The 27,880-nt window shown below is 38.0% G+C and overlaps 1 protein-coding gene and 1 long non-coding RNA gene across 5 annotated transcripts in view; one reads left to right on the top strand and one right to left on the bottom strand.

Annotated features, from left to right (window-relative positions):
• The first annotated feature begins 190 nt into the window (after nucleotides 1–190).
• LOC110463583 lies at nucleotides 191–4,382 on the top strand. Its single transcript, XR_002464403.1, has 2 exons — nucleotides 191–252; nucleotides 296–4,382. It is a non-coding gene; the product is annotated as an uncharacterized LOC110463583 (long non-coding RNA).
• A 627-nt stretch (nucleotides 4,383–5,009) lies between these two features.
• The window catches only part of LOC110463566 (WD repeat-containing protein 37-like), a 34,999-nt gene continuing 12,128 nt past the window's right edge, over nucleotides 5,010–27,880 (bottom strand). For 2 of the 4 annotated variants that reach the window (XM_021518259.1, XM_021518257.1), the window contains exons 2-12: nucleotides 23,967–24,222; nucleotides 20,547–20,617; nucleotides 15,781–15,897; nucleotides 14,692–14,877; nucleotides 13,952–14,127; nucleotides 12,550–12,610; nucleotides 10,938–11,123; nucleotides 10,112–10,250; nucleotides 9,767–9,901; nucleotides 8,523–8,637; nucleotides 5,010–7,691 (exon numbers count right to left, since the gene is read on the bottom strand). In XM_021518259.1, the coding sequence (XP_021373934.1) occupies nucleotides 7,569–7,691; nucleotides 8,523–8,637; nucleotides 9,767–9,901; nucleotides 10,112–10,250; nucleotides 10,938–11,123; nucleotides 12,550–12,610; nucleotides 13,952–14,127; nucleotides 14,692–14,877; nucleotides 15,781–15,897; nucleotides 20,547–20,617; nucleotides 23,967–24,112 (1,455 nt within the window). In that variant the 5' untranslated portion in view covers nucleotides 24,113–24,222 and the 3' untranslated portion in view covers nucleotides 5,010–7,568. Of the gene's footprint in view, nucleotides 7,695–8,252; nucleotides 8,310–8,522; nucleotides 8,638–9,766; nucleotides 9,902–10,111; nucleotides 10,251–10,937; nucleotides 11,124–12,549; nucleotides 12,611–13,951; nucleotides 14,128–14,691; nucleotides 14,878–15,780; nucleotides 15,898–20,546; nucleotides 20,618–23,966; nucleotides 24,223–27,880 lie in introns of all 4 variants that reach the window. The other 2 variants (XM_021518258.1, XM_021518261.1) reach the window with 2 other exon arrangements.

The raw sequence follows: 27,880 nt of genomic DNA, 5'->3' as shown, positions 1-27,880 counted from the left end.
ATAGACTGAAGGAGACTGGGCATGACAGGCAGTGTAGGTTAAAATAGACTAAAATAGACTGGGCATAACAGGAATTGTAGGATAAAATAGACTGAAATAGACTGGGCATAACAGGCAGTGAAGGTTAAAATAGACTGAAGGAGACTGGGCATGACAGGCAATGTAGGTTAAAATAGACTTAAATAGACTGGGCATAACAGGCAGTGAAGGTTAAAATAGACTGAAATAGACTGGGCATGACAGGAAGTGTAGGTTAAAATAGACTGAAGTAGGCTGGGCATGATAGGGAGTGTAGGTTAAAATAGACTGGGCATAACAGACGTTGTAAGATTGGGGTGGAACAAGCATGACAGCAAGTTGTGGAATTTTGACTAGTTGAGAATGACTGAAAGGTGCTAATCATTGCACACATTCAGAATCTCAACATTAGGCATGAAATGTTATGAATGTGTTTGAAACGTCTCTTAATTCCCTGTTCATGTACTCATGATAGAGTCAATATTCATCCAATCAAAATGTCTCAATAAATTCTTAGTAAATCACAGACCAACTCAGCATTAGGCCACACCAAATTAATTTCTGGTTGTTTGTTTTTCTTGCTTTAATAATAAATAAATTCAGTAAGATCTTGTTTGGTGCAGAAACCCAGGGTGTTTTAATAATCAAAAAATCTTCTGTTTTTTTCCCCCATGTGAAATGATTTTTTATGCAATGAACCAAACAGAACTAGCTAGATTACTACTGTAGGGTTGTGTAGGCAATTCAGCTTAAAACATATAGTAATAGTTTAGACCTTAATGTAGGCACATCAAACTATCTATCATTTTTTGGTATGTATTGAATGTGAATGTTTTATAAACTGAATTAAAATGAAGATTTTAACAAAACAATTATATCTACGTCACTTATCAAAACCAACAAAGGCATTTACTATGCCTTTAACCCGTATTATGTGGTTTTAGTTTACACATGATGTGTAAACTCAAGCTATGAAGTCCTTAGCAAGTGCCTGAAGTTGATCTACCAAGAAAACAATCTCAGGACACTCCCCAAACCCAAACATTTGAATCAACTGTACCTAATTTCATTGTTTACTAGAATAAAAGGTGACTTGCTATGAACATACAGGTGTTTTAAAGCAAAAATATGCAAAAATGTAGTGAAAAAATGGGGAAAATAAAAAGGGATGAGGGCGAGTCTTTTTGGTAAAAAAAATCCCATTAAGATAAGAAACTAATTTGGTATGGCCTAATCCTTTAGAGAAAAATCTACAAAATTTGTATAGGAATATTTTCCCATTTTTCCAGTGTCTTTTCCAACAGAACTTTAAAGTTACAATTACAGTTTGTTATAAAGCTTATTGCTTGTTTTTAACTTTTTCAACATAATCATGTGTCGGTCGTTTCTGTCAAACTTCCTGTCTACTTGATGGTCGATAGATACTCTTAACCTGCCCGTGAGAAGTCTACACAATTGTTTGAATGTTGGTATGTGTCCTTTTTAATACATCATTGATTGATTTGTTGACATTTCTATAGATTTATCATCAAAAGATTCTTAACTTTTTATGTAACAAAAATCAAAACTTGTTAAATTGGAAATCCTAGATCTTCAGTCTCAAAATTTTCAATCATTCTTTTCTTACACTTTTTTATGGAACATTTTTTTGAAGTATTGACACAGCAGAGACTATGTGCAGATTTTAATGCTGGCTTTGTACTATGTATGTTAATTCTATTTATATATGATTTTTATCATTTGTCGGGAGTCTTGTACATCTAAAATGGATGTCTCTTACTAACTGATCGAGGTATATAAATTTTGTAAATGCTTATTTCTCTCTCTTTTTAACAAAGTGTCAATTTGAATGTTCCTCGGTTTCCATTGGCTATGGGAGGCGGATGAATACTATTCTTCTTTAGGTTTTTACTTGTAGACTAACTCGGTGTTTAGATGATAATATTTAATGTTGATTTTGTATGCAAAATGAGCTGGAGGCTATTTTTTCAGTTTTATTTATCATATGGTTTTTTTTATGCTTTTGTTTTATTAAAACTATAACTTGAAATAAATGTCCTGTCACATAATGGTATAGAAAATATGTAGAATCTACAGATCGTTCAGCCTGTTAAAGAATTTTGTTTAAATATTTTGCAGAAGAAGAGGAAATTTAACAGTATCAGAAAGGTTTCCTATCCTTTCCTTTATTTTATTTTTTTATTTTTTATTTACAGCCTGTAAAAGAAATTTGTTTTTAGCAATATCAGCAAGGTTTCCTATCTTTTTTTAAAATTTTATTTTTAGCTACATATGCATCAATTAAAAATGACTAAGGTTTGATAATACTGGAGATCGAATTGGTTTCTACTTGCCAATCTGAAAATAATGAAAAATGAAAGAGTCTTTGTCATTTAATACAAAGAAGTAACTGGATTGTAAAAACTGTAATCATGCCATTAGTCAATGTTAACTTTTCTGAATCTTTGTGCCTATTGTAATGAAAAGTTCCATGTTTCTTGACTAAATCAATTACTTTTCATTCTATGGGATGAATTATTTCCCAAAACTTTATGAAATTCAGTGATATTCCCGTGGAGAATAAAGATCTCGGGACTCGCTGAAGTTTTGATTTTATTCGTAGAATGTTTTTGTGTATAGCAGGAACTAATAATACTGCACATTTGGACACCAACTTTATTGTGTTTTAAACTAAATTACGATTTATTTTGTAAATTTGTTTTTGAAAATTTCATTTTGTGGAGTCGGTGAAGATATCTGTAACTTTCTGAACCAGTTAAGATGTTTTGATGAAATTTGAAGGCTACACGCATCACCTACAAACGGTGTACATTGCATTGTAATAATTAAGGTCTCATTATGGCCTTTACCTCAAGATCAAAGGTTAAAAAAGCACAAATTTTCAGTGAAGTCTTGTCAGGGCTTGACACCATTGAAGGTATATTGATGAAAGTTGAAAGATACAGGCTTATCCCTCAGAAGATGTGCTCTGAACTGTATTTGTGTCGTCCTGACCTTCACGTCTCAGTTAACGGTCGGAGGTCATGTTTCTGTTCACAAAAACAGATCTGCAGTGATTTATATGTCATTGAGTCCTCTTTGCCCCTACTTTGCAACTGAAGGGGTTATTTGGGGGACTATGTAATAGTCCCTGTTAAAATTACAGCATCTCACTCTTCCGCTGTGATTTTGTCGAACACTCGTCTCAAAATTTAAATGCTGATTCTTATGAAACTTCTGACGAGTATTGGTGGGAATGTGCTATTAAATGGGAGTTTTCTTGATCTGATAAAAATAGCAACTATTACAACGGAATGATTGAAATAATTATGCTTATTAACTCTAATTCTGTTTGACTGCTTTTGTTCATACTCTATGGGGGAAGGTTTAATGTCTGAATTTTAGGTTTAGGATTCAAGATGGACCCCGTGACCTATGATTGGCCAAGCATATAACCTAAGTTCTACTGAACGTTGCTCAAACTTGGTGCAATGGAAGAATGCTGTTGTGAGATTGGCCGAGACATAAAGGGCTATAACTTAAGTTCTAATTTGACAACATTGTTGTTGAGATTTAAAGGGTTTTTTCCCCATTGTTTCAATGTCGGTATCTATTGTGTTAGATTGATTTGTTGTGTTAGATTAATTTGGTATTTTATACTTAGTAACTTTATTGCACTAGCTTAGGCAAGTTGTGTTTTAACTCAAGTAATTCCACTGAATGGCCTGATTGTTTCAGACTAATGAATATTGATCATTTGTCTTACTACATTTCAAATACAAAATCAGTTTTGTTTTTAATAAACTTTTTTGAATTCTAACATAAAGAGCTCACCAAAAAAAACTAGTCTTTTTTACGTCTTGTGAACATGAGTAAGATGTTGAATGAAAATTTTACAAAACTGTTATGAATGTTTTCATATCAACCAATCATTCCCATGATTTTTTTTTCTTTGTCTAATGATTATCATTTCTTCATCAACTGAAATCTTGTCATGGAGTGCACTTTGTGCACAATTACACTAAGGGGAGATAAATGTGTTTTATTCATAGTTCAGTCTTTACATTTGTCATCATAGTATTTTATGCAAGTCATTTAGACTATCAGCATTTTTCAATTTTCATAATTGTTTCATTATGAATCACCTGGTCATGACTGTCGGAAGGTCATGTGCCTTGTGTACGGGGTAGATGTCGCACGGTATTGTACAGCACCCGTCAGTACAAGTTTACCCTCGGCGACCACGGCACCCGTCAGTATAAGTTTACCCTCGGCGACCACGGCACCCGTCAGTACAAGTTTACCCTAGGCGACCACGGCACGTTCATTGTTATGATCTCGCAAATAAAATGGCTGAAAAGCAGTTTTTGTGTTGTTTGGTCTGTCCTTAACATTGTTGTGGAAGCTGAAAGTTGCTGGTCTACATCTTGAAGTGAGAATTTATGAGCTTTATACATGTATAGAACTTAGGATATAGCTGCAGCAACCTAGCTCCTGAGTTCAGTCTATTTGTATTTATAATTAATTAATTTATAATAATAATTGCGGTTCTTATATACCACTTCATCACAACCTAGTTTGTGGGTCGTCTCAGAGCGGTTCACAAATTATTATCTGTGGTTACAGGGCCTTTGCAACCAGACAATATCTTTCTCAACTCCCTGAGGAGCACATTCAACAATTCTAGCCCTGTCCAACAACTGCTGATTTACAGCTGAGTAGACTGGAACAAGCGGAGAATAGTATCTAGTTCAAAGATACAACACAGTGCCGTGATGTGACTTGAACCCGCAACCCTTCTGTCACGAGCCAGCGTCCTACCACTAGACTACTGTGCCTCCTAAATATTTAAGTATTTTATGTCAATGGCCATAAAACCATGGTATAAAACACTCGTGATTCAGCAACCGGAGATGTGCTAAACAGAACCTTAAATCTACATGTATCCACAATTTATATATACCGGAACATATACAGACAACAACACAAGATTTCCATAATCAGGTTTATTGATCAATTCTACTTATATACACTAAAGTAAAAGGATCAAACAATTACATTAAATTACAGCAATAAGTGACACACATTACGGTTCTAATAATACATGTTAGTAATGAGTGGGGTCCGTACCGATGCTTCCTATGATGATAACAGTACCATTATATATTCCTGAAGAGATTCAGAATACTTAACGACATTCGCACAATCCCAATGTATTTTCATCATACAGTATAATCATACATGTAATGATAAATAGTTTTTATCGTAAACAATCAAATTTTATCTTCTGATTTACAATATAAAGCTAACGTGGCCAGAAGAATATTAGACAAAATGACACGACGACATCACTACTTAGGAAACCCCCCTCCCTTCCCCCTCCCCACTCCCTCCCCTATCTGTGACATCGGTACTACATTGTATAAACCTCCAAACCCTGCGTTGTTAGCACCATTAACTAAACTCTCCAAACCTACGACTAGAATGGTCCAAATTGAATTATAATGTCTATGCATATTTGTAGTTTGATTCCTTAAAACTGTTCCTAGAGTGGAAAATATTCTGACAAAATTCCTGCTATATCTCTTAAAGATTGGGTCAAAAGGTTTATGAGCTTATCAGACAGGCAAAAGTATTTCTATATTGAAAGGAGACTAGATTGTGATTTTAATGTTTGATTTTTGAAATTAGCAGAATCCTCTAAATCTTGCGTTTTGCTCCACTGGAATGAGTTCATTACAAACAACAGCTTCAATTGTGATATTTTACATCAATATTTGTCGAACAGGACATTGGAAGCAGTTTCTTCAGACATTTTTATTTCTTGCAACAGGATTTCTAATGCAAAACAAATTTGAAAAACTGACCAGAATGGTATATTTTTCAGGTGATCTAGAAGTACTAAATAAAATGTCACTGTTACAATATTCTTTTATCATATAGTTTACCTCTGAAAATGATCCAGGAACCTTCTAGTATTCTAACAGTGTTCTCAAAGCTTAAACACTAGCCAAGTCTGTTTAGACTTTAGGCCAGTCTCACGGCCACAATGAAGTCCAGTCTGATAACACCAGCATAACTTAATGGAAGACGTGAGTACTAAAATATCTGTTAGGACCTATACAGCAAAGGAGACAAAACAAGGGAGACATCTTGATCCATGATTAATATATTGGTGGACCAAAATCTTTTGGTTACAATAAATTTACCATGTAACTACCATACAAGGTAACCATGAAAGTATTGCAAACGGCATGCATACATAAGTTGTTGTCTGTTGTTGTTCATATCTTCAGACATTGTATAAGAAGACTAGCAGAGGTGGATTTATCCGATTCATTCTATATGAAATATTGCAAGAACCATTCCACAACTCCTTCCTAATTATTCTCTCCCTCCCATCACAGTTTTTTCACTTCATTATTCATTTATTGATCTATGCAGTTTTAAGGACAAAACTATTAAAATTGCCTTAAATGTAACCACTATTATCAAATATAATTACTCGTAACTCTTTATTGTCGCAACATCCAACTTGTTTTCACAAGGAAAATCCGCACGCAGTGAATTTTACAGTTTATTTTTGCAAAACAACTGATTTTGAACGGGTTCATGGCCTATTATTCCAGTCAAATGTCTGGATTGATCGAGATCTGGAATCACTACTCAACAAATACAACATTAAAATCACAATTATCTTGTTCACAATTATCAAAAAGCTGTGTGTTGAGTTTAACATTCATTACCTTTGTTGATCAGAGGCTAACATTACGAGTATTAACTCACAGACTGCACACTACATTGTAGCAGGAAATAGCTTATATATAAAACAAAAGGGTGACAATCGTCAAAATTCTCAATATAGCCATAACAGACATTTATTTCAAGTAAGTTGGTAAAAAATGATGAAGGGATGGGACTTTCAACCAGGATGGAGGTGTTTATAAGGAATGGGGTGGTTATGAGCCAAAGTAACCTAATAAATAATAATTTGAGGTTCTTATATACCGCTTTATCACAACCTAGTTCGTAGGTCGTCTCAAAGCGGTTCACACACTAGACCTACAGTATTATGCAATATTGAGGAAGCTTTTATCTATCCATCCATTGTTATGCCCACCTCTAAATTCCTAGAACATCTTCATGTGTAGCTGCTACATACTCATTGTTAGTGATCAATGTGCAATTCTTTATTTTTTGTTTATCAGTTATTTTTTGTTTATCAGAGTTACTTCCCTTATGTCAATCATCGCATGTCGACATGATGCTGTCATGGTTCTTTATACTCGAACAAACGAGAGAAGCTACTTCATTTTCAAATGATAAATGATTACAGATATAACACAATGACAGATTTTAACATTTGTGAGTAGTTACCACAAACACTTACTTTTGTGGGTAAAGTTACCATATGTGAAGTATCACTGCCCATTTCTTGCTTTGAATTTTCCATGGTTATGACTTACAAATTGAAAAGTTCACTGTCTATTTTTGCTGGGTACATCCTGCATGTTCTATGATTATGATTTCTGAATCGGGAGATTCACAGGCTATTCCTTGCTGTGTATGTTGATGTTCCAACCAAACACCTGTCTGTCAAAGCCACAGGTAAACAAGTTACAGATGGGGTGATCGTCAGCCCACGCCACGGCTGTCACCATCTTGGTGTGGCCCTGAAACATACGAAACAACACCCGTGTAACAGTCGGCTCCTATTACACTTAAATCTCCCTAATAAATGTTACCATCTGCTGAGGTAAACTATAGCCACAAGTTTTGTTTACTACATACAAAGCATACTTATGATGCAGTATGCTGAGATCCAATACAAGTGGCCCACTAGTCCTGTATTTCTCACCTATTTCTTTTGTTATTTAAACTAGACAAAAAGCTGTCCTGCTTCAGAAAACTCAAGACCATTGTGGTCATCTTATATTTCTGGCCGGCTCAGGTTAACAACACCTGGATAGGGTAATATAACAGGAACACCCTATTTGCTATCAAATTTGGCCTGATAGAAATTGAGAAGAAACTAAAAGTGGCTCAGCAAATCAGAAACCAAAATTTTTCTATTTCAATAATCCTAAAATATTACTGGTACATTTGTATGAGATGATCATTTGCAGCAATTTAACATGTATAAATGCTGAGTTTTATTACTAAATACTTCCAGATTCCTATCAGTAAGAACAGACAGATGTATGTTGTCATGGGTTACAGTAAATTAATTTCTGTCTGTTACTGCGAGGCAACCGTCCGATTCTGTTACCATGGATATCATACAGACGGATGTGTCTGTTGTCGTTAGTTACAGTTAATTACCTGTCTGTTACTGCGAGGCAACCGTCCAATTCTGTTACCATGAATATCATACAGAGAAATGTGTCTGTTGTCGTTAGTTACAGTTAATTACCTGTCTGTTACTGCGAGGCAACCGTCCAATTCTGTTACCATGAATATCTTACAGAGGAATGTGTCTGTTGTCGTTAGTTACAGTTAATTACCTGTCTGTTACTGCGAGGCAACCGTCCAATTCTGTTACCATGGATATCATACAGACGGATGTGTCTGTTGTCGTGTGGAATAGCGATCATGTTATGTGCCTGGGACACGGATAATCTGAAAACACAATTAAAAAGAGTTAGGTATATCTCTATAAAATTCACAACAAGTCCATGTTGGTGACTAGCCTCTGTAAACAAACAGATTTTTACAGTAATCTTATTTTAGTGGCTTTATTTTTGCACCATTTATTCAAAGTGAAGTAACTCTTACAGAGCCCAACCAGTGTGAGTATAGCACTATGAAGCGTTTGACATAAATCTAATGCATTTCGGACATGAATAAAACATTTTCTCGTTACCAGCTACAAGCACGGTTTATCAGCTGTACCTTAATCAAATATAACAGTCAGATCCATTCTGAAATTGTTTTTCATTGACACAAAACAAAACTAACAACACACAATACTACACCTTCAGTATACTTTTGGTCATTGAAGAACAATATCCTTGTGTTGATTGTAGGAATTATATCCTCTGGCAGTAATAAAACTGAAGAAGGTTAACAGATATAGAATTGGAGAAGACAGCATCAATTACAAAATAACAATGATTAGAAGTCCCTGTGCTGACAGGATCTAGCTATGGGAAGACAAGTCATATCTCAAGTTCTATACCCTTAATTTTCCTTACTTTGCTAAAACTGTTAAGCCAATTGTAAAGAAAGTGACTTCTGTTGTGGATGTAACCTACTGTTACTAAAGTATCAGATGTCCTCTAACACATTTGTAGACTTCTTTTACTTCTGAAGTAAGAGTCATTTGTACTGGCCTCAGCCTACTCTTAATGATTCATGATTTATAAAGACTAAGTTTGTTTTGAACACAAACAGGAATTGAAAACTGATTTTGCGAACTTTTGAAAACGACAGTTTCCTTTGTCAAGCAAAGAGTGTAAATGACCCGTGCCTCAACTCTAAACCGCTGAAAAAAACTCACTAAGCCTCAGTACATTTCGAAAGCTCGCAAAATAAGTTTTCGATTCCTGTTTGTGTTCAAAACAAACCTAAGTCTTTAATATTCATACCAAACTGATGAATCTTATTCCAAAAATTCATGGTTTACATTCTTTATTCTTTATGGTTATAACACATTGGATAATATGAAGTAAGTGTCGTCTGTAGTGGCCTTAGCCTACTCTTACATCTTACTATGTAAGTGTCCACTCCCCACTGTCTGTTCACTTACCTATTGACAGAGGAGTCAGATCTGATGGCAGAGATGGGAGATCGCATGTTCTTTATATCCCAGACCTTGATAGTGCGGTCGTCACTCCCAGAAACGACCTTGTCACTTCCCGCAAACACTGCACTGGTCACGGGTCTACAATCAACACAGAATAGACGCTGAGCGTTAATAAAACCTTGTTCCTAAAATACTTTCTTCATTTAGAATTGAAAATTGTGCTGATTCTGTTCATTTGATCAAATTAAAGATAGCTCAGGACTTACTTTATTTAACTTGGGACTTACCGCATGTCACTTTTGGACTCATACAATGTGTGACCTCGGAACTAGTGACATTGGGACTTACTGCGTGTGGCCCTGGAAAACATTGACTAGCATGTTGGGGTCGCGGAAATCCCACAGCCTGAAGGTGGTGTCTTTTGATGAGGTGACGACCATCCTCTGCGTGGGGTGTGCCCGCACGTCTGTCAGCTCCTGGTCGTGTCCTGTCAGTATCACAACATAAACTCTCTTATATCTGCTCGTAACTCGTGACAAGATTCTAGACATTTATGAGCCAATTTTTGTCATGTTGAAGTTATAAATACATTTGTATATGTATATGTTCCTGGTAGATAATAAGAATTAAGTTTGTGGTCACTGATCCAGAATATATTTTACATTACTGCTTTATAGCAATAACACATTACCTGCGTAACGAATCAAAGATATCATATCATACATGTATATCAGATCAGAAGACCAGCAGTAGACTAAACCCAGCTGGTGAATACTAACAATACATTTATATAAAGCGTATAAATTTCAGAAAAATGTAGCTTATGGAGGGTAAATGTCATCATTCCTCTATCTAGAAATTCTGTCCAGATTAACAAAGTTTGACTGTAGTTGATATTGGTTTCTGTGACAACAGATGTGAACACTAACAGAACTTCCCCGACTTTCAAATCAGGATTGGAGACATTTGAACACATGCTGTCAAAATTTTGGAAAAATGTGAAATTCGGCTGAGCTGTGTACTCCTTGAGATTCATTCATTTTCTGTGAGGGAGTAAGTTTAGATTGTAATCTTGTCAGAGAATCTTGGAGATTTCATGTCTGACTGTCACAACAGAGGAAAACTGCCAGCTTTTTAGTCAATCATGTAACCATGCTGACCCTGCCATCACTACCTGTCAGAGTATTAATCTGCTCTCCTGACTCAGCGTCATACAAGATGGCGGTCCTGTCCCACGATGCCGTGATCACCTGACCTCCAGCAGCCATCCAATCAGCAGACACCACCACTCCATTGTGCCCGGTCAGCTCCAGGGAGGGTGTTCTCAGCGAACTTTCCTCGGGAGTGGATTCCAGAAAGTCTGCCAATCAACAATAACAGTTATAAATTGGTACACTGGCAATTAAAGATATAAGGAGTCTACAATATTTGTCAGTGTTGAACCCTATACTGCTGGTAGGTAGGAGTTTCTCAGGTTATTTGTGTCAATTTGATATTAGAAATTCTTGAAACTAAGGTGTAACATGAGGACCAAGGACCTTGAATCACTCACTTTGTTGTAAATAATATCCATAAACATGAAACCCATTAACACACTGCTTGACCCTTGGTCAGGTGAACTAATTAGTCCCAAGCGTTCAAGACCATAAACAAAACAAGTTTTTAAGATAAAGAGTTCTGCTCCATCAGTTATTATCATGAAAAAGAGTTTTTGACACTTGGGAGTATTCTCCCTTCTATATAGAAGATGACACATCCGAAATGAGTTTTTCTGGCTTGGAGTAACTTCCCCTGTCAAGTTATGTATTTTTCAATGTTCATTGTTTGTTTTCATAGGCCAATCAATCGGACACTCATTTAGATGCTGTGTATTTATAATTCCGTGATGGTAACATTGGTTAAGTGTAGGCTTTGCAATGTAAAGGTCCTGAGTTCAACTCCTGCAGATATTCTGCCCAACCACGTACTCATTTACAGCTCAGTAGGCTGGAGCAAGCGGAGTCAAGTATCTTGCTCAAAGATACAACAGTTCCGTGCCAGGACTCGAACCCATAACCCTTCAGTCACGAGCCTGGCGTCCTGCCACTAGACTACCATGCCTCCTTGTTTTTTCAGATGTTCAAACTTCAAAGAGCTATAATTTTGTAAAATGCATCCCAACATGTAATTTTTATGGAATAGTTCTGTTGAAAAGGACTGGCTAAACATTTCACAATTACGACAATAGTTATGATATATTTTAACTTGTTGGTACCCTTTTCCCCTAACCTTTAACCCTTTCACCACTGTAGACTACAATATGGACTCATCCATATCATCGCATGATAGAGTCTACGAAAGTTACATAGGGGTGAAAGGGTTAAGACATGAACATGCCTCATTTTAAATGTATTGCATCAGTAAAAACAGTGAATATTTGCCACAAGGTGTAGACCTTACACACTAGGAGTGACCACACTTAGGGTACTCGATGATCAGTTTTGAACAAACTGAAATGTATGAGCCCAGATATGTCTACACATCCAAGCATTAAGACATTAGCTTTTTAAGGAAGTAACAAAGATGAAACTTGAAATGTATTCTGTTCTGAACCTTTTGTGCCCCACCCTAAACCCTATGGAGGTGGGGGAAAGATCAATGATGTAAACAAACTAAAGCCCTTTTGGGCCATGGTAGGTTCGACTTAGTTACATATTTTCCCTATTTGGTCCCATCCCCCAGTCTCCAGAGAGGCCCCATTATTCCTTTACACAACATTTGATTCCTTGGTCCCAATGATACTTTACCATCTACTGAGTCTTCTTTCTCTGATCCATCGAGGTCATCCTCGCCAGATGAGTGGGATCTCTGCAAGAGAGGGTCACACCAGAAGCTGATGAATACCGGTTGTTACACGTAGTAGCAGTAACACAGTGAGTTATATTTCAAGTTTACTTCTATAGATATTGAATTCTGTTTCCTATTGTCAGTTGAAAAAAAGTTATTAATACTGAATATACAATTTATCAATAAATTATCCATATTTTTTAATAACATTTTGTATCTAAAGATAGATTTTGATGTAAGCCTCAATATTTACCTTTATAGAGGGAATGTTGATGTGAGCCCCCAATATTAACCTCTATAGAAGGGATGTTGACGTGAACCCCCAATATTAACCTCTATAGAAGGGATGTTGACGTGAGCCTCAGTATTTACCTCTATAGAAGGGATGTTGACGTGAGCCCCCAATATTAACCTCTATAGAAGGGATGTTGACGTGAGCCCCCAATATTAACCTCTATAGAAGGGATGTTGACGTGAGCCTCAGTATTTACCTCTATAGAAGGGATGTTGATGTGAGCCCCCAATATTTACCTCTATAGAAGGGATGTTGATGAAAGCCTCAATATTTACCTCTATAGAAGGGATGTTGACAAGAGCCCCCAATATTTACCTCTTTAGAAGGGATGTTGACGATAACCCCAAATATTTACCTCTATTGAAGGGATGTTGACGTGAGCCTTAGTATTTACCTCTATAGAAGGGATGTTGATGAAAGCCTCAATATTTACCTCTATAGAAGGGATGTTGACAAGAGCCCCCAATATTTACCTCTTTAGAAGGGATGTTGACGAGAACCCCAAATATTTACCTCTATTGAAGGGATGTTGACGTGAGCCTTAGTATTTACCTCTATAGAAGGGATGTTGACGCAAGCCCCCAATATTTACCTCTATAGAAGGGATGTTGACGTGAGCCTCAGTATTTAGCTCTATAGAAGGGATGTTGACGCAAGCCCCCAATATTTACCTCTATAGAATGGATGATGACGTGAGCCTCAGTATTTACCTCTATAGAAGGGATGTTGCATGAGTCCCCCAATAATTACCTCTTTAAAAGGGATGTTGACGTGAGCCCCCAATATTAACCTCTATAGAAGGGATGTTGACATGAACCTCAGTATTTACCTCTATAGAAGGGATGTTGACGTGAGCCCCCAATGTTTACCTCTATAGAAGGGATGTTGACGTGAGCCTCAGTATTTACCTCTATAGAAGGGATGTTGCATGAGTCCCCCAATAATTACCTCTTTAAAAGGGATGTTGACGTGAGCCCCCAATATTAACCTCTATAGAAGGGATGTTGACATGAACCTCAGTATTTACCTCTATAGAAGGGATGTTGATGTGAGCCCCCAATATTTACCTCTATAGAAGGGATGTTGACGTGAGCCCCCCAGATGTGAGCAGTTTGATCCCCGGAAGCAGTCAGTGCCAGCTCCTGAGCGGGGTGGAAGCGAATGGAGTTAACTGAGCCTTGATGTCCCTGGTACTGCAGCAGACAGGTCCCCGAGTGTATACACCAGACACGGGCCGTGTGATCTGTCAATTACACACACAGGACTGTCAATTACACACACAGGACTGTCAATTACACACACAGGATAGACAACTCACATACGACGTCATTATATTACACATATTTTTAATGAGATCTTGTTTGCGATATATTGCAGTTTAACAAACAATACATGTCACAGGCTATTTCGGGTCTGGTAACAAGATGATGAATAATGTACATAATTATATAACAGATCAACTATTGGTGACAACATGTGTCGTAACACATTTAATGTAGTCAATAAAATAAATCAATGCAAAGGAAGAATGAAACTGCTTCACTAATAATCAATATAGGAGTATTGAAGGCCATGCAATACTTTATGAATATCTATAGTTAGTTATCTGATAGAGTACAGATGCTGAAATATTCAGGAGTGTACCCAGGCCAAAGGGTTTAATTTACGTGGGAGTGTACCCAGGCCAAAGGGTTTAATTTACGTGGGAGTGTACCCAGGCCAAAGGGTTTAACTAACCTGAGGCAGAACCCACGCCAAAGGGTTTAATTTACCTGAGAGAGTACCCAAGCCAAACAGTTTAATTTACCTGCTGAAGCTGTTCCAATAAGCTGTTGGTCTGATCGCGCAACTGTGACCTCCCAAACTCCATCGCGATGTCCCCGGTAGTCGCGGGCAACAGCGTAGATGGGAGAAGGGTTACGGAAGCTGGATACTATCTTACTGGTCGAGACTTTGTAGGTAGACTTTATTTTCTGGGAAATTTGACTGGCTGCTGAAACAAAATACCATAACTATAACAAAATCACCATACCAAATCCACCTAAATATTAGTCCAGTTTCAAACAATCACTCATTCACTTAATCAATTACCGTAATTAAGTTACCTAGATCTTCTTTAACAATTTTAATAATTATTCACCCCAAGTCACTGTAGAAGCGTACAAGTTGGTTTTGCAATACTTAAATTTCTATTTATCTGGGCCCGTATTCATGAAGCCGTCCTCATTCTCAAGCATGGATTATGAGCTCAAGCCTAATTTCTTGTTCTGGTTATAACTCAATAAATAAATCTTATTTTGTCAATGATTTGGAAACATTTTGAAGAGACTTATAGCCAAATACTGTTTTCAATGTTTAGATTTGACTTTTTGATCATTTCACATGATCTAAGGTAGTTACCAGAAAGTTGGTTTGAGCACAGATTTGATGCTTGAGCAGGAGAACGGTTTCATGAAAACGGGCCCAGTTTCAACATATAACCTGGTATGACTTTAATTCTATTGCTCAAATAACATGATTTCCAAGTACCTGATATACTTTGCTGTTTTCTAAAGGAAAGTCTAGCTAGTGGAAACATGAAAACCAACAATAAAACCACGAAATCTAGAGGCTGAAACTCCAGCTTATATGTCTTTTGTGTTTACCTTCCGTGATGGGGCTCTACTGAATACTGATGGGTATCCATCTTTGATTCCTTCAACTACCTAACACCATGCATAGACAACTGTCCATTGGTTCTTTCGCACTCCGATAGCATAGGAGTCCCATTTTCTTTTGTTTTCTGATATAAAATGGTCTTATCAATTGATGTACTGTAAAGGGCTTTTATTAGAACAAATATGATATTAAAATTTTACATTTCTCTTCCAAGTTGGAAACATTTAATCCTACTTACATCTCTTGGGTTTATTGACCTCGAGGTGGTCGGTGGTGTCCTGGTTTTCAGACACTGGTTTTTCACCACCACTGCAGACATCGAGGCGCTCTGTCAGTCCCTCAACGCGGTCCTGTACTGTAACATCAACAGACAAGGTCAATTTTATTCAATACCAATAGTTCAAATCAAGGGCAATCTTCTGTAACATCAGCAGCAAATGTAGTCAATTCTGTACTGTAATATCAACAGTGAAAGTCAAGGGTGATAAACCGTATAGACACACATAGATACAGGGTCATCACATAGATACTAGACAGATACAGGGTCATCACATAGGTACTACATAGATACAGGGTCATCACATAGATACTACATAGATATAGGATCATCACATAGATACTACACAGATACATGGTCATCACATAGATACTACACAGATACAGGGTCATGACATTGATACTACACAGATACAGGGTCATCACATAGAAAATACATAGATACAGGGTCATCACATAGATACTACACAGATACAGGGTCATCACATAGATACTACACAGATACAGGGTCATTACATAGATACTACATAGATACAGGGTCATCACATAGATACTACATAGATATAGGATCATCACATAGATACTACACAGATACAGGGTCATCACATAGATACTACACAGATACAGGCCTAGGGTCATCACATAGATACTACACAGATACAGGGTCATCACATAGAAACTACATAGGTACAGGATCATCACATAGATACTACACAGATACAGAATCATCACATAGATACCACACAGATACAGGGTCATCACATAGATACTAAATAGATACAGGGTCATCACATAGATACAACACAGATACAGGGTCATCATATAGATACTACATAGATACAGGGTCATCACATAGGTACTACACAGATACAGGGTCATCACATAGAAACTACATAGGTACAGGATCATCACATAGATACTACACAGACACAGGGTCATCACATAGATACTACACAGATACAGGCCTAGGGTCATCACATACATACTACACAGATACAGGCCTAGGGTCATCACATAGATACTACACAGATACAGGGTCATGACATTGATACTACACAGATACAGGGTCACCACATAGATACTACACAGATACAGAATCATCACATAGATACTACACAGATACAGGGTCATCACATAGATACTAAATAGATACAGGGTCATCACATAGATACAACACAGATACAGGGTCACCACATAGATACTACACAGATACAGGGTCATCACATAGATACTACATAGATACAGGGTCCTCACATATAGAAACAGGGTCATAACACATAGATACAGGGTCATCACATAGATAATACATAGATACAGGGTCATCACATAGATACAACACAGATACAGGGTCATCACAAAGATAATACATAGATACAGGGTCATCACATATAGATACAGGGTCAAAATGCATAGATACAGGGTCAAAATACATAGATCCAGGGTCATCACACATAGATACAGGGTCAAAACACACAGAAACAGGGTTATCAAACATAGAAACAGGGTCACCATAAATACCTACAGGGTCATAACACATAGATACAGGGTCATAACACATAAATACAGGGTCATAACACATTAAATACAGGGTCATAACACATAGATACAGGGTCATAACACATAAATACAGGGTCATAACACATAAATACAGGGTCATAACACATAAATACAGGGTCATAACACATAAATACAGGGTCATAACACATAAATACAGGGTCATAACACATAAATACAGGGTCATAACACATAAATACAGGGTCATAACACATAAATACAGGGTCATAACACATAAATACAGGGTCATAACACATAAATACAGGGTCATAACACATAAATACAGGGTCATAACACATAAATACAGGGTCATAACACATAAATACAGGGTCATAACACATAAATACAGGGTCATAACACATAAATACAGGGTCATAACACATAAATACAGGGTCATAACACATAAATACAGGGTCATCACATAAATACAGGGTCATAACATATAGATACAGGGTCATAACATATAGATACAGGGCCATAACACATAGATACAGGGTCATCACATAAATACAGGGTCATAACACATAAATACAGGGTCATAACACATAAATACAGGGTCATATCACATATATACAGGTTCATAACACATAGATACAGGGTCATAACACATAAATACAGGGTCATAACACATAGATACAGGGTCATAACACATAGATACAGTGTCAAAACACTTAGATACAGGGTCATCACATAGATACTACAATGTTGCAGTCCAATGATGCAGGCAGTATTGCCTAGCTGTACAAATCAATCACTGTGACAGGGCTGGGACACTCGTGACTAGTTGTATACACCCATTACTGTGACAGGGCTGAGACACTATTGACCAGCTGTACATGCCTATTACTGTGACAGGGCTTGGACACTATTAACTAGCTGTACACACATATTACTGTGACAGGGCTTGGACACTAGTGACTAGCTTACAGTACACACCTATTACTGTGACAGGGCTGGGATAGTAGTGACTAGCTGTACAGACCCAACACTGTGACAGGACTGGGATACTAGTGACTAGCTGTACCCACCCATTCCTGTGACAGGACTGGGACACTAGCGACTAGCTGTACATCCCATTACTGTGACAGGGCTGGGACACTAGTGACTAGTTGTAAACACCCATTACTGTGACAGGGCTGTGACACTATTGACTAGCTGTATACACCCATTACTGTGACAGGGCTGTGACACTATTGACTAGTTGTACACACCCATTACTGTGACAGGGCTGGGACACTAGTGACTAGCTATAGCTGAATACACCCATTACTGTGACAGGGCTGTGACACTATTGACTAGCTGTATACACCCATTACTGTGACAGGGCTGTGACACTATTGACTAGTTGTACACACCTATTACTTTGACAAGACTGGGACACTAGTGACTAGCTGTACACACCCATTACTGTGACAGGGCTGGGACACTAGTGACTAGCTATACACACCAATTACTGTGACAGGGCTGGGACACTAGGGACTAGCTGTACACACATATTACTGTGACAGGGCTTGGACACTAGTGACCAACTTACAGTACACACCTATTACTGTGACAGGGCTGGGATAGTAGTGACTAGCTGTACAGACCCAACACTGTGACAGGACTGGGATACTAGTGACTAGCTGAATACACCCATTACTGTGACAGGGCTGGGACACTAGTGACTAGCTGTACACACCCATTACTGTGACAGGGCTGTGACACTATTGACTAGCTGTATACACCCATTACTGTGACAGGGCTGTGACACTATTGACTAGTTGTACACACCTATTACTTTGACAAGACTGGGACACTAGTGACTAGCTGTACACACCCATTACTGTGACAGGGCTTGGACACTATTGACTAGCTGTACACACCCATTACTGTGACGAGGCTGGGACACTATTTACTAGCTGTACACACCCATTACTGTGACAGGGATGGGACACTATTGACTAGCTGTACACACCCATTACTGTGACAGGGCTGGGACACTATTGACTAGCTGTACACACCCATTACTGTGACAGGGCTGGGACACTATTGACTAGCTGTACACACCCATTACTGTGACAGGGCTGGGACACTATTGACTAGCTGTACACACCCATTACTGTGACAGGGCTGGGACACTATTGACTAGCTGTACACACCCATTACTGTGACAGGGCTGGGACACTATTGACTAGCTGTACACACCCATTACTGTGACAGGGCTGGGACACTATTGACTAGCTGTACACACCCATTACTGTGACAGGGCTGGGACACTATTGACTAGCTGTACACACCCATTACTGTGACAGGGCTGGGACACTAGTGACTAGCTGTACACACCCATTACTGTGACAGGGCTGGGACACTATTGACTAGCTGTACACACCCATTACTGTGACAGGGCTGGGACACTAGTGACTAGCTATACACACCAATTACTGTGACAGGGCTGGGACACTAGGGACTAGCTGTACAGACCCATTACTGTGACAGGGCTGGGACACTATTGACTAGCTGTACACACCCATTACTGTGACGAGGCTGGGACACTATTTACTAGCTGTACACACCCATTACTGTGACAGGGCTGGGACACTATTAACTAGCTATACACACCCATTACTGTGACAGGGCTGTGACACTAGTGACTAGCTGTATACACCCATTACTGTGACAGGGCTGGGACACTAGTGACTAGCTGTTCACACATATTACTGTGACAGGACTGGGACACTAGTGACTAGCTGTACACACCCATTACTGTGACAGGGCTGGGACACTAGTGACTAGCTGTACACACCCATTATTGTGACAGGGCTTATTCCCCTGGGAAGTGCTACTACATCAAATCTATATACCTCGCCTTGAAATATCTTCACAATTTCTCACTTAATATTCATCAAATATTTATGTCCATTTCTCACCACACACAGGCTGTTTCTTAGCAACCACAACACTTATGTAGCGTGGTGACCAGTATCCACATAAGTGTGCCTTACATCTATTATACTGTATGTTATATCTGTATTCTTAGGCTATAAAACCTGTATCACAGAAAAATAACTTGATAGAAATCCCTCAGGGCTGGGTATGGGAAAATGTCAACAAAGTGATTTTCTTCGAGCAGTGATGTTACTGATACACGCTATATGATAGAGATCATATTTAATCTATGCTACAAATACTCACATGCTAAATTTTCTGCATACAAGTTCTCAAACTCCTTTTCTATTTCTCTAAAGAGATCATTCAGCCTTCCCCTGTAAAGTGAAGATAATTCTTATAATCAACAGAAAAGTATAGATTTTATGAAGAAGTGTAGCAAGACAAAGAATTAGTTACAACAGACAAGAACAGAACTAGGAAAATCAACCATCCCAACTCTAGACGGGACAACCCAACTTTAGAAAGAAGGAAACGGTAAAAAGGGGCCCCTGGCACTTGTTACAATAGTAGATAAAATGCCATACTGCCTCATATCAACAAACAAGGGACCTTGAGTTTTTGCCTCATCTCCACATTGTCATCAGTCTCTGCTGGAGAGATGGTGAGATACCACAGGTGAAGAGAAATGTAAATATTGTCAGCCTGTTTATAGAGAAGACGTTAAACCCAGTGACCGTAGAATATCCCTTTTCAGTGTTAACAGACAGGTGTTCACTCAGGCTCTTTTTGTTTGATCACAGCTTTTATATGATCACCTATACCCAAAGACAAAGCGTAGGTGGCATTTGATCTGATCAGTTCACCACTTATATGACAACTCCAAGAAAAGATTTTGACCGGTACCAATGGCTCTTATAATGTTGTCTGATGTTTTGAATACATTTGACCCTTGTCACCTTGAATGTTAAGTAAAGGTCATTTGAGCCCTTCACTTCATCATTAGTAAACTACATATAAATGGTATCACAGATTTTGAAAACATGTTTTTAAGTTTTCCACCCTTTAGACCGTGAAAGTGGGTCAAGGTCATTTATTGACCAGTTCTGATAGCAACCTAAATTAATCCACCAAATTAAACTACATGCCAGATGTCATAATCAGCCAAAGGCTTTATGGTTCCTCAGAGGAAGATATATACAGGATAATCCCAAGCAAGCACTTTCTGTAAGAGAGAATTTTATGTTCAGATGAATTTTACTGGCCTACATGACCTGTGTCTTAACCAATTTTCTATTTATAGTAACAGTGACCTTGAAATTTGATATTTTGACCTGAAAAAACAATCCCATGCCAAGCCTTTTCAGTGAAGAAGCACTATCTTCAGGAGAACAGACAGTTAGAGGGACAAGCGTGATTAAAATATCCACTCCAATGTCTATCAAGGGGGATAATTTAGTAACTAGAGTGCCTAAAATTTGGAACAATGACCTTGACGTTGAGTGCAGCACCAGAAACACTAACGTTTTTAAGGACCATTACCTTACCTAGCTAACACAAGTTTCATCTAAATACATTGAGAAATTCACCAGAATAGTGGCAATATATTTATCTTTTTAAATAGTAACCACAACTTTTTTGACTCTTTGAGCAGTGCCCCTTTAACATGAAATCTTTCCAGGTGTACATCAATAATTAATTAGAACACAGTAATCATCAGCTGTACTACAGTGCTCTTTTGTTTTGGTATACAATAAACATCATTAATTTAGAAACCAAAACTCTATTTTAATTGCCTTACAGCTATATATAGGACTAACATCAATTGATCCTTTGTTACATTCGAACAGATCCATTTAGGTTTGAATATACATGTGTATTCTGTATAGGATAGACAGCTATGTATCTGTATATACATTTATAGATTTTGGTTTGGTTTGGTTTAATTTTGTTTAACGTCCTAATTACAGCCAAAGTCATTTAAGGACGTGCCTCGATGTGTGTAGTGTATGCCTGCTTGTGTGTGTGTATGCAGGAGATGGGTATGTTGGTGTACTTGCCGCCTTGTGATAGTGCGGATATGATGCCGACTTTATAGTGCTATCTCACTGAAATGCCATGCCGAAGGCACCCAGCACAGCATTCCGCCGGGTCAAATTATACTGACAATGGGTGAACCAGTTGTTGCCATTCCCCTAAATGCTGAATGTTAAGCAGGGAATAACAACTACCATTTTTAAGGACTTTGGTATGTCCCGCCCTGGGGACAGAACCCATTGCCTTCCTCACCTGGGCGAACGCTCAACATTAAGGCCTAGGCCAAAAGTGAGGTGTTGCCAAGCAAGGCGCTAGAAAATAAAAGATAGTTAGAAGTAGAAAGAAAGATTAAGATCCCAAATATTGCAATAGGTGCAGCATATCAATTTTTGGTCGCTTTTGTGTCCTCAAATAGAGGACACCAAAACTAATCCCGAATTTTGCAGGAGGTTCACGCAATAGTCGCCTCATACGATACATGTAGTGGGTAATTAACAGCAGGTGTATTCTTTTCCCGATCCCCCACCTGCAGGGGTAACGTTTATAGTAGGCTAGATTTGTGACAATCGTGGTTGTTTATACACTGTTCAGGATAAGTATGTACATGTAGCCACTATTGAAACTATAACTGCCATCTGGCGGAGAGCTTATACCCCAGCAGATGCTGGTAGTTTATACATAATTTAGTGACCTTGACCTTGCAGGGTCCAATTTACGGAAATGGGAATTCTCTCGAGATATTTTGGCTCTTTACATATAATCCATCTGTTAATTAAGGAGGAGTTGTGCAGACAAGGGGCATTACTATTATCATGAAGTGTTGAAATCAATAATTAAAAAGCTCGTGCACAATGACATAAAACACTTATCCTTCAAGCAAAGTTTCGATAAAATCTGCTTGTTAGTTAAGATGGAGCTTTCCGGACAATTTATTTTGCATAAAGGGCCATAACTCCATCAAAAAGTGATGAAATCTGAAATTAAAATGCCGGTGCACAACTACATAACATACTGATCATTCAAATGAAGTTTCAATAAAATCTGCCTGTTAGTTAAGATGGAGATTTCCGGACAGGCTACTGTGGACAGACATCCAGACAGTCAGACAGGGCGATTTCCGTTTACTCCCCCTAACTTCGTTGTAATTGAAGTTGCATAAATGTTTTAGCAAATTTCACCCACAGGGTCAAGGTCATTCTCTGGAACAAATTTGATAGCACTTCTTCCAAGCATGCTACTGGCCAAATATCACGACTATATGCTTCTTTATAAAAAGTTGTTTAAAACTTTATTTAACATATTGGATTGCTATTACCTTAAAAAAAGGTCAAGATCATTCATTCAAACAACCTTGATAGCCCTTTATTCCTTCATGTCAATGGCCAAATATCATTACTGTAAGTCTCATCATTCTTCAGAAGAATTTGCTTAAGGTAAAAAGATGAAACCTAATGAACACACAATGTAGCACCTCCTAAGCTCTGGGTCTTTTAGTGCCAGGTAAGCTGGGTCACTTAAGTAAGCTGGGTCACTTAAGTAAGCTGGGTCACTTAGGTAAGCTGGGTCATTGGAAGCTGGGTCATTTATTGCCAAGTGAGCTGAAAATTACACCTTTTATAATGCCTGAAAATAATTATGCTACTCATGAAGTTTGTGTAATTATAAATTATGACAAATTAGTAGTCCTACCTGACACCAGGGGGCAGTAGTCCATCGATGTCCGAGTCGTATCTACTCATGATGGCTTGAGAGCTGCCATCGTCCTGTCGCTGTGTCCCAGCTCCTCGAGCACCAGCTTTCACTTTCATAGACTTCACAACACTGTCAGACGGCATGCTCACACTTGATTGGCCGACTTGGGATGTGATCTTACACCTGATTGGTCCACCATTAGCACGTCATCCACACCACAGGATCACAGCAAACTCTCACCTTTTGACAGCAACTGTAATTTTCAACAGTTTAAAAATTCATGATCTGTCAGTGACAAGAATATAGTAGCAGGCTAGCAACGGCATTGTACTACAGACAAACAGGGCAGAGAATGGTCTCTGGAGGGAAAGCTAGACTGCTACGGAGGCAGGTCATATTGTGGTCACAGTAGATAGAGCTGTAAGTGTGTTCAACAGTGATGTCTTCACAGAATTATCATCAACTCTGTACATGTATGAAGTGTATTCACTGGAATCATAACAGACCTTCAGACATATCTCTCAGTCACAGAACAGTGCCCTGTGAATATTGTAAACCAGACAACAGTACCCATGGGCTTTAACACATGCACCCCTGAAGACACATTTGAACTCTTCCAATTCAAAAGTTGGAATAGTTCATTATGAAATTTCAGGGGTGAATGAGTTAACAGTCACCAGTGTTATGAAATAATTATTTGTTGTTGTGATGTGACAAAGAATATTTAAATATGGATTTTTAGATAAAGTGATGCTGGGAAGTGACTTAATTACAATGTATATCACATATCAAGCCTGGTAAAAACAGAGAAAGCCTCTGCAATCTCCAGAGCACCAGTTATAAAATGTCAATTATTATAGAACTAAAACATGCTTCAAGCCCTGCTACCATTGTGAAAAAGTTACCTTTATAAGGTCATTAATTATTCCACCTAAGTTTCACCAAGATGGCTTGGGTTTTATTTGAATGCGACAAAGCATGGGGTCACCTGCCTGATCATGTGTGTTTTCTCCACATTACAACCCTGAGGTTACATACAAAAGTGTGATTAATATCAGTCAAAATAAATAAAGTTTATATTTTAAAAAATAAAGAAAATTGAATTGTTAGCCAAGTTCACCCCCTTTGGTCATAATTAACCTCAGGCCCCGCACAGGTGAGATCAATAATTGGAATAATAATTGGAGGTTCTTATATACCGCTTTATCACAACCTAGTTTGTAGGTCGTCTCAAAGCGGTTCACAAATTATTATCCGTAGTTATAGGGCCTTTGCAACCAGCCAATACCTTTCTCAACTCCCTGGGGAGCATACAGCCGGAGCTGCCATTTCGGCGCTAACAGCTAGCATTCAACAATTCTAGCACTGCCCAACCACGTACTCATTTACAGCTAAGTAGACTGGAACAAGCGGAGTAAAGTATCTTGCTCAAAGATACAACACATTGCCCTGCCGTGGCTCGAGCCCGGCATCCTACCACTGGACTACCGTGCCTCCTAATATTTCTGTGAACAACAACAAAGTAGTTCACAGTTTTTNTCGAGCCCGGCATCCTACCACTGGACTACCGTGCCTCCTAATATTTCTGTGAACAACAACAAAGTAGTTCACAGTTTTTATTTGTCTTTGGTAATGGAAGATCCTTGCAATATTTTTATTGAAATCATCAGTTCAATGGTTTTTGAGAAGAAATGTTCAAATCCAAATTGTAAGTTGTTTGTAGACATACAACACGCAATAATGAACAAAAGGCAATTGCAATAAGTCATATAATATTTTGTATGTGCCAATCGGATGATAATACAAGCAGCGCATTTGGTATTTAAAATCAACCTATGAACAGCAACATCTGTTCAGGACAGTGAAAACATTAGTTACCAATACCTGGAGGAAGCTAGAAAAAAATCTCATTACATACCAAAATTATTTTGAATTGACCTTAATAGATACAGGTATTGATGTATGGTTATATAGATGTACGTGTACTGTACACGCAGATAAAATGTAACCGTAGCATCCATACCTGTGAATTATCAGACAACTGCTTTATTTCGTGTATCACCAGTAAACCGTTAAAAAGGTGTGAAAGTCCACATATAGTTATCAATGAACTCTTCTCCGCGATCAATTCAATCAACTACGTATGCATACTTGTACTAGAACTGTGCCTGACAGCTGTACAACCCAATTTTATGGTAATTGTTATAATATGAAACATGCATTAAGGAATAAGAAAAAGGTACAAAAGATGTCCCAATGAATTTCTCAAACTAGGCTAATATCATCTGATTTGTTTTCAGTAAAACCTAGCAAATCCTGCACATGCACTGTTTTTTGTCTATGATACAGAGCAGTGCCATGCATTCAGTCCAATTCTTAATATTTTCAGAAAGAGTTTACCTGGAAAATTTGTCAGGACAATTATAATCTACAACCAAACAACCAAAGTCAACCAGGAGTAAACCTAAAATCACACCCAAAATGATGCATTTGCAACAATACATGCAGTGATATTAATTCTCAACATGGACTACATCTATATGGTTACATGTGAGGCGGAACTGGACTGGGTCAATCGTTGGCGACCAGGTACATAGCTCAATTGGTATGATTTGAATCCCGGTCTGGTCGTGCATTTTTCCATCTCCTGTTACACATGATAGGTTTTCAAGCAAGAATTCTTATGGAACTGTTTCTTTCATCTGTTTTTCAACGCTATTGACAAACTTATCTTTTTAAATTGATCAAAATAAAATACACATTGTCATGTAAACATGTCGGAACGGACTGAATATGTTTTCTCTTTATTCAATAGCCTCTGTGCATTTTCAATTTTCTGGAAGCATTTAATTTACAAATATTAGAATCCAGACTTGGAATTTCCTCTATTGTCAGCTAAAACTGTAACAATGCATCCTCATGAAGAATTAAGTGGAAAACATCATTCAATCCAATTTAAGAATTTAACCTTGAACGGCTTTGACCCTTGACAGAATAAACCCCAAAAAGGTTGTTACTGTCTTCAATTCATTAACATCTTTCCTGGTGCTATATAATTATAATCACCAAGGAGATTGGTAAAGCTGATGTTAGAAGTTACAAACAGAATTAATAGTGTTGATAGCTGCCCATATATGGACAAATGGACAAAACGACACCATTATAACTCCCCAGTAAGGCAGGTATAAACAAAAGACGTAATACAGTTACAAAAGTAATAATATCGTAACAGGCAGAGACAAATAATTATTTTAGGCAATATTAAGCCCATTGATTGCTTGTGACTTGAGGTATTCCTGAGGCAATTACAGCAGCCAAGCTTGATGCATTGATCAGACAGTGGCTGTGAATGCTCCAATATTGATGGGTGTTGAGATCCGGGGAAGATTACTCACAATCGCGGCAGACCAATACACTAGTCTACAGAAAAAAATTGACTTGAACACTTTGTTACAAAACTTGTAAGTCTCATTTCCTGTGTGTAAATGTCAGAGTTAAGACCGTGGGTAGAAGCTGAAGGCATGCCGGCATCTATAGAGCCATAACACAGGTCACCATCGGCAGCTCAACAGACTTGCACAAGTCTTTTATGTTCCGTTTTTTTTGGGGTCTTTTTTAATGTACATGTTTATATTTGCTTAAGTTCTCAAAATGTAAGATAGTATAATATAGTCATGCATTATCATATATAGGATATGTTCCATAGTTCATATGCAGCTACCATCCTCTTTTAAGTCACTTGTATTGTTCTAATCTTATCTAGAATGGGGTCAGGTGCACCTGGACACTCAAAGAGAAATTAGTGAAATTACAAAACCACTTCATTTTTTACTTCAATTTTTTATGAACTGATAATCTCTAAGGTCTTAAAGAGGTGATGCAGAACACGAAGACTGAGGCACATTGGGCAA

This window comes from Mizuhopecten yessoensis, unplaced genomic scaffold (assembly GCF_002113885.1).
Source record: "Mizuhopecten yessoensis strain PY_sf001 unplaced genomic scaffold, ASM211388v2 scaffold10917, whole genome shotgun sequence".
Taxonomy (NCBI): Eukaryota; Metazoa; Mollusca; class Bivalvia; order Pectinida; family Pectinidae; genus Mizuhopecten; species Mizuhopecten yessoensis.
Note: the sequence above shows the minus strand (reverse complement) of the source record. Positions and strands in the feature narration are given on the sequence as shown.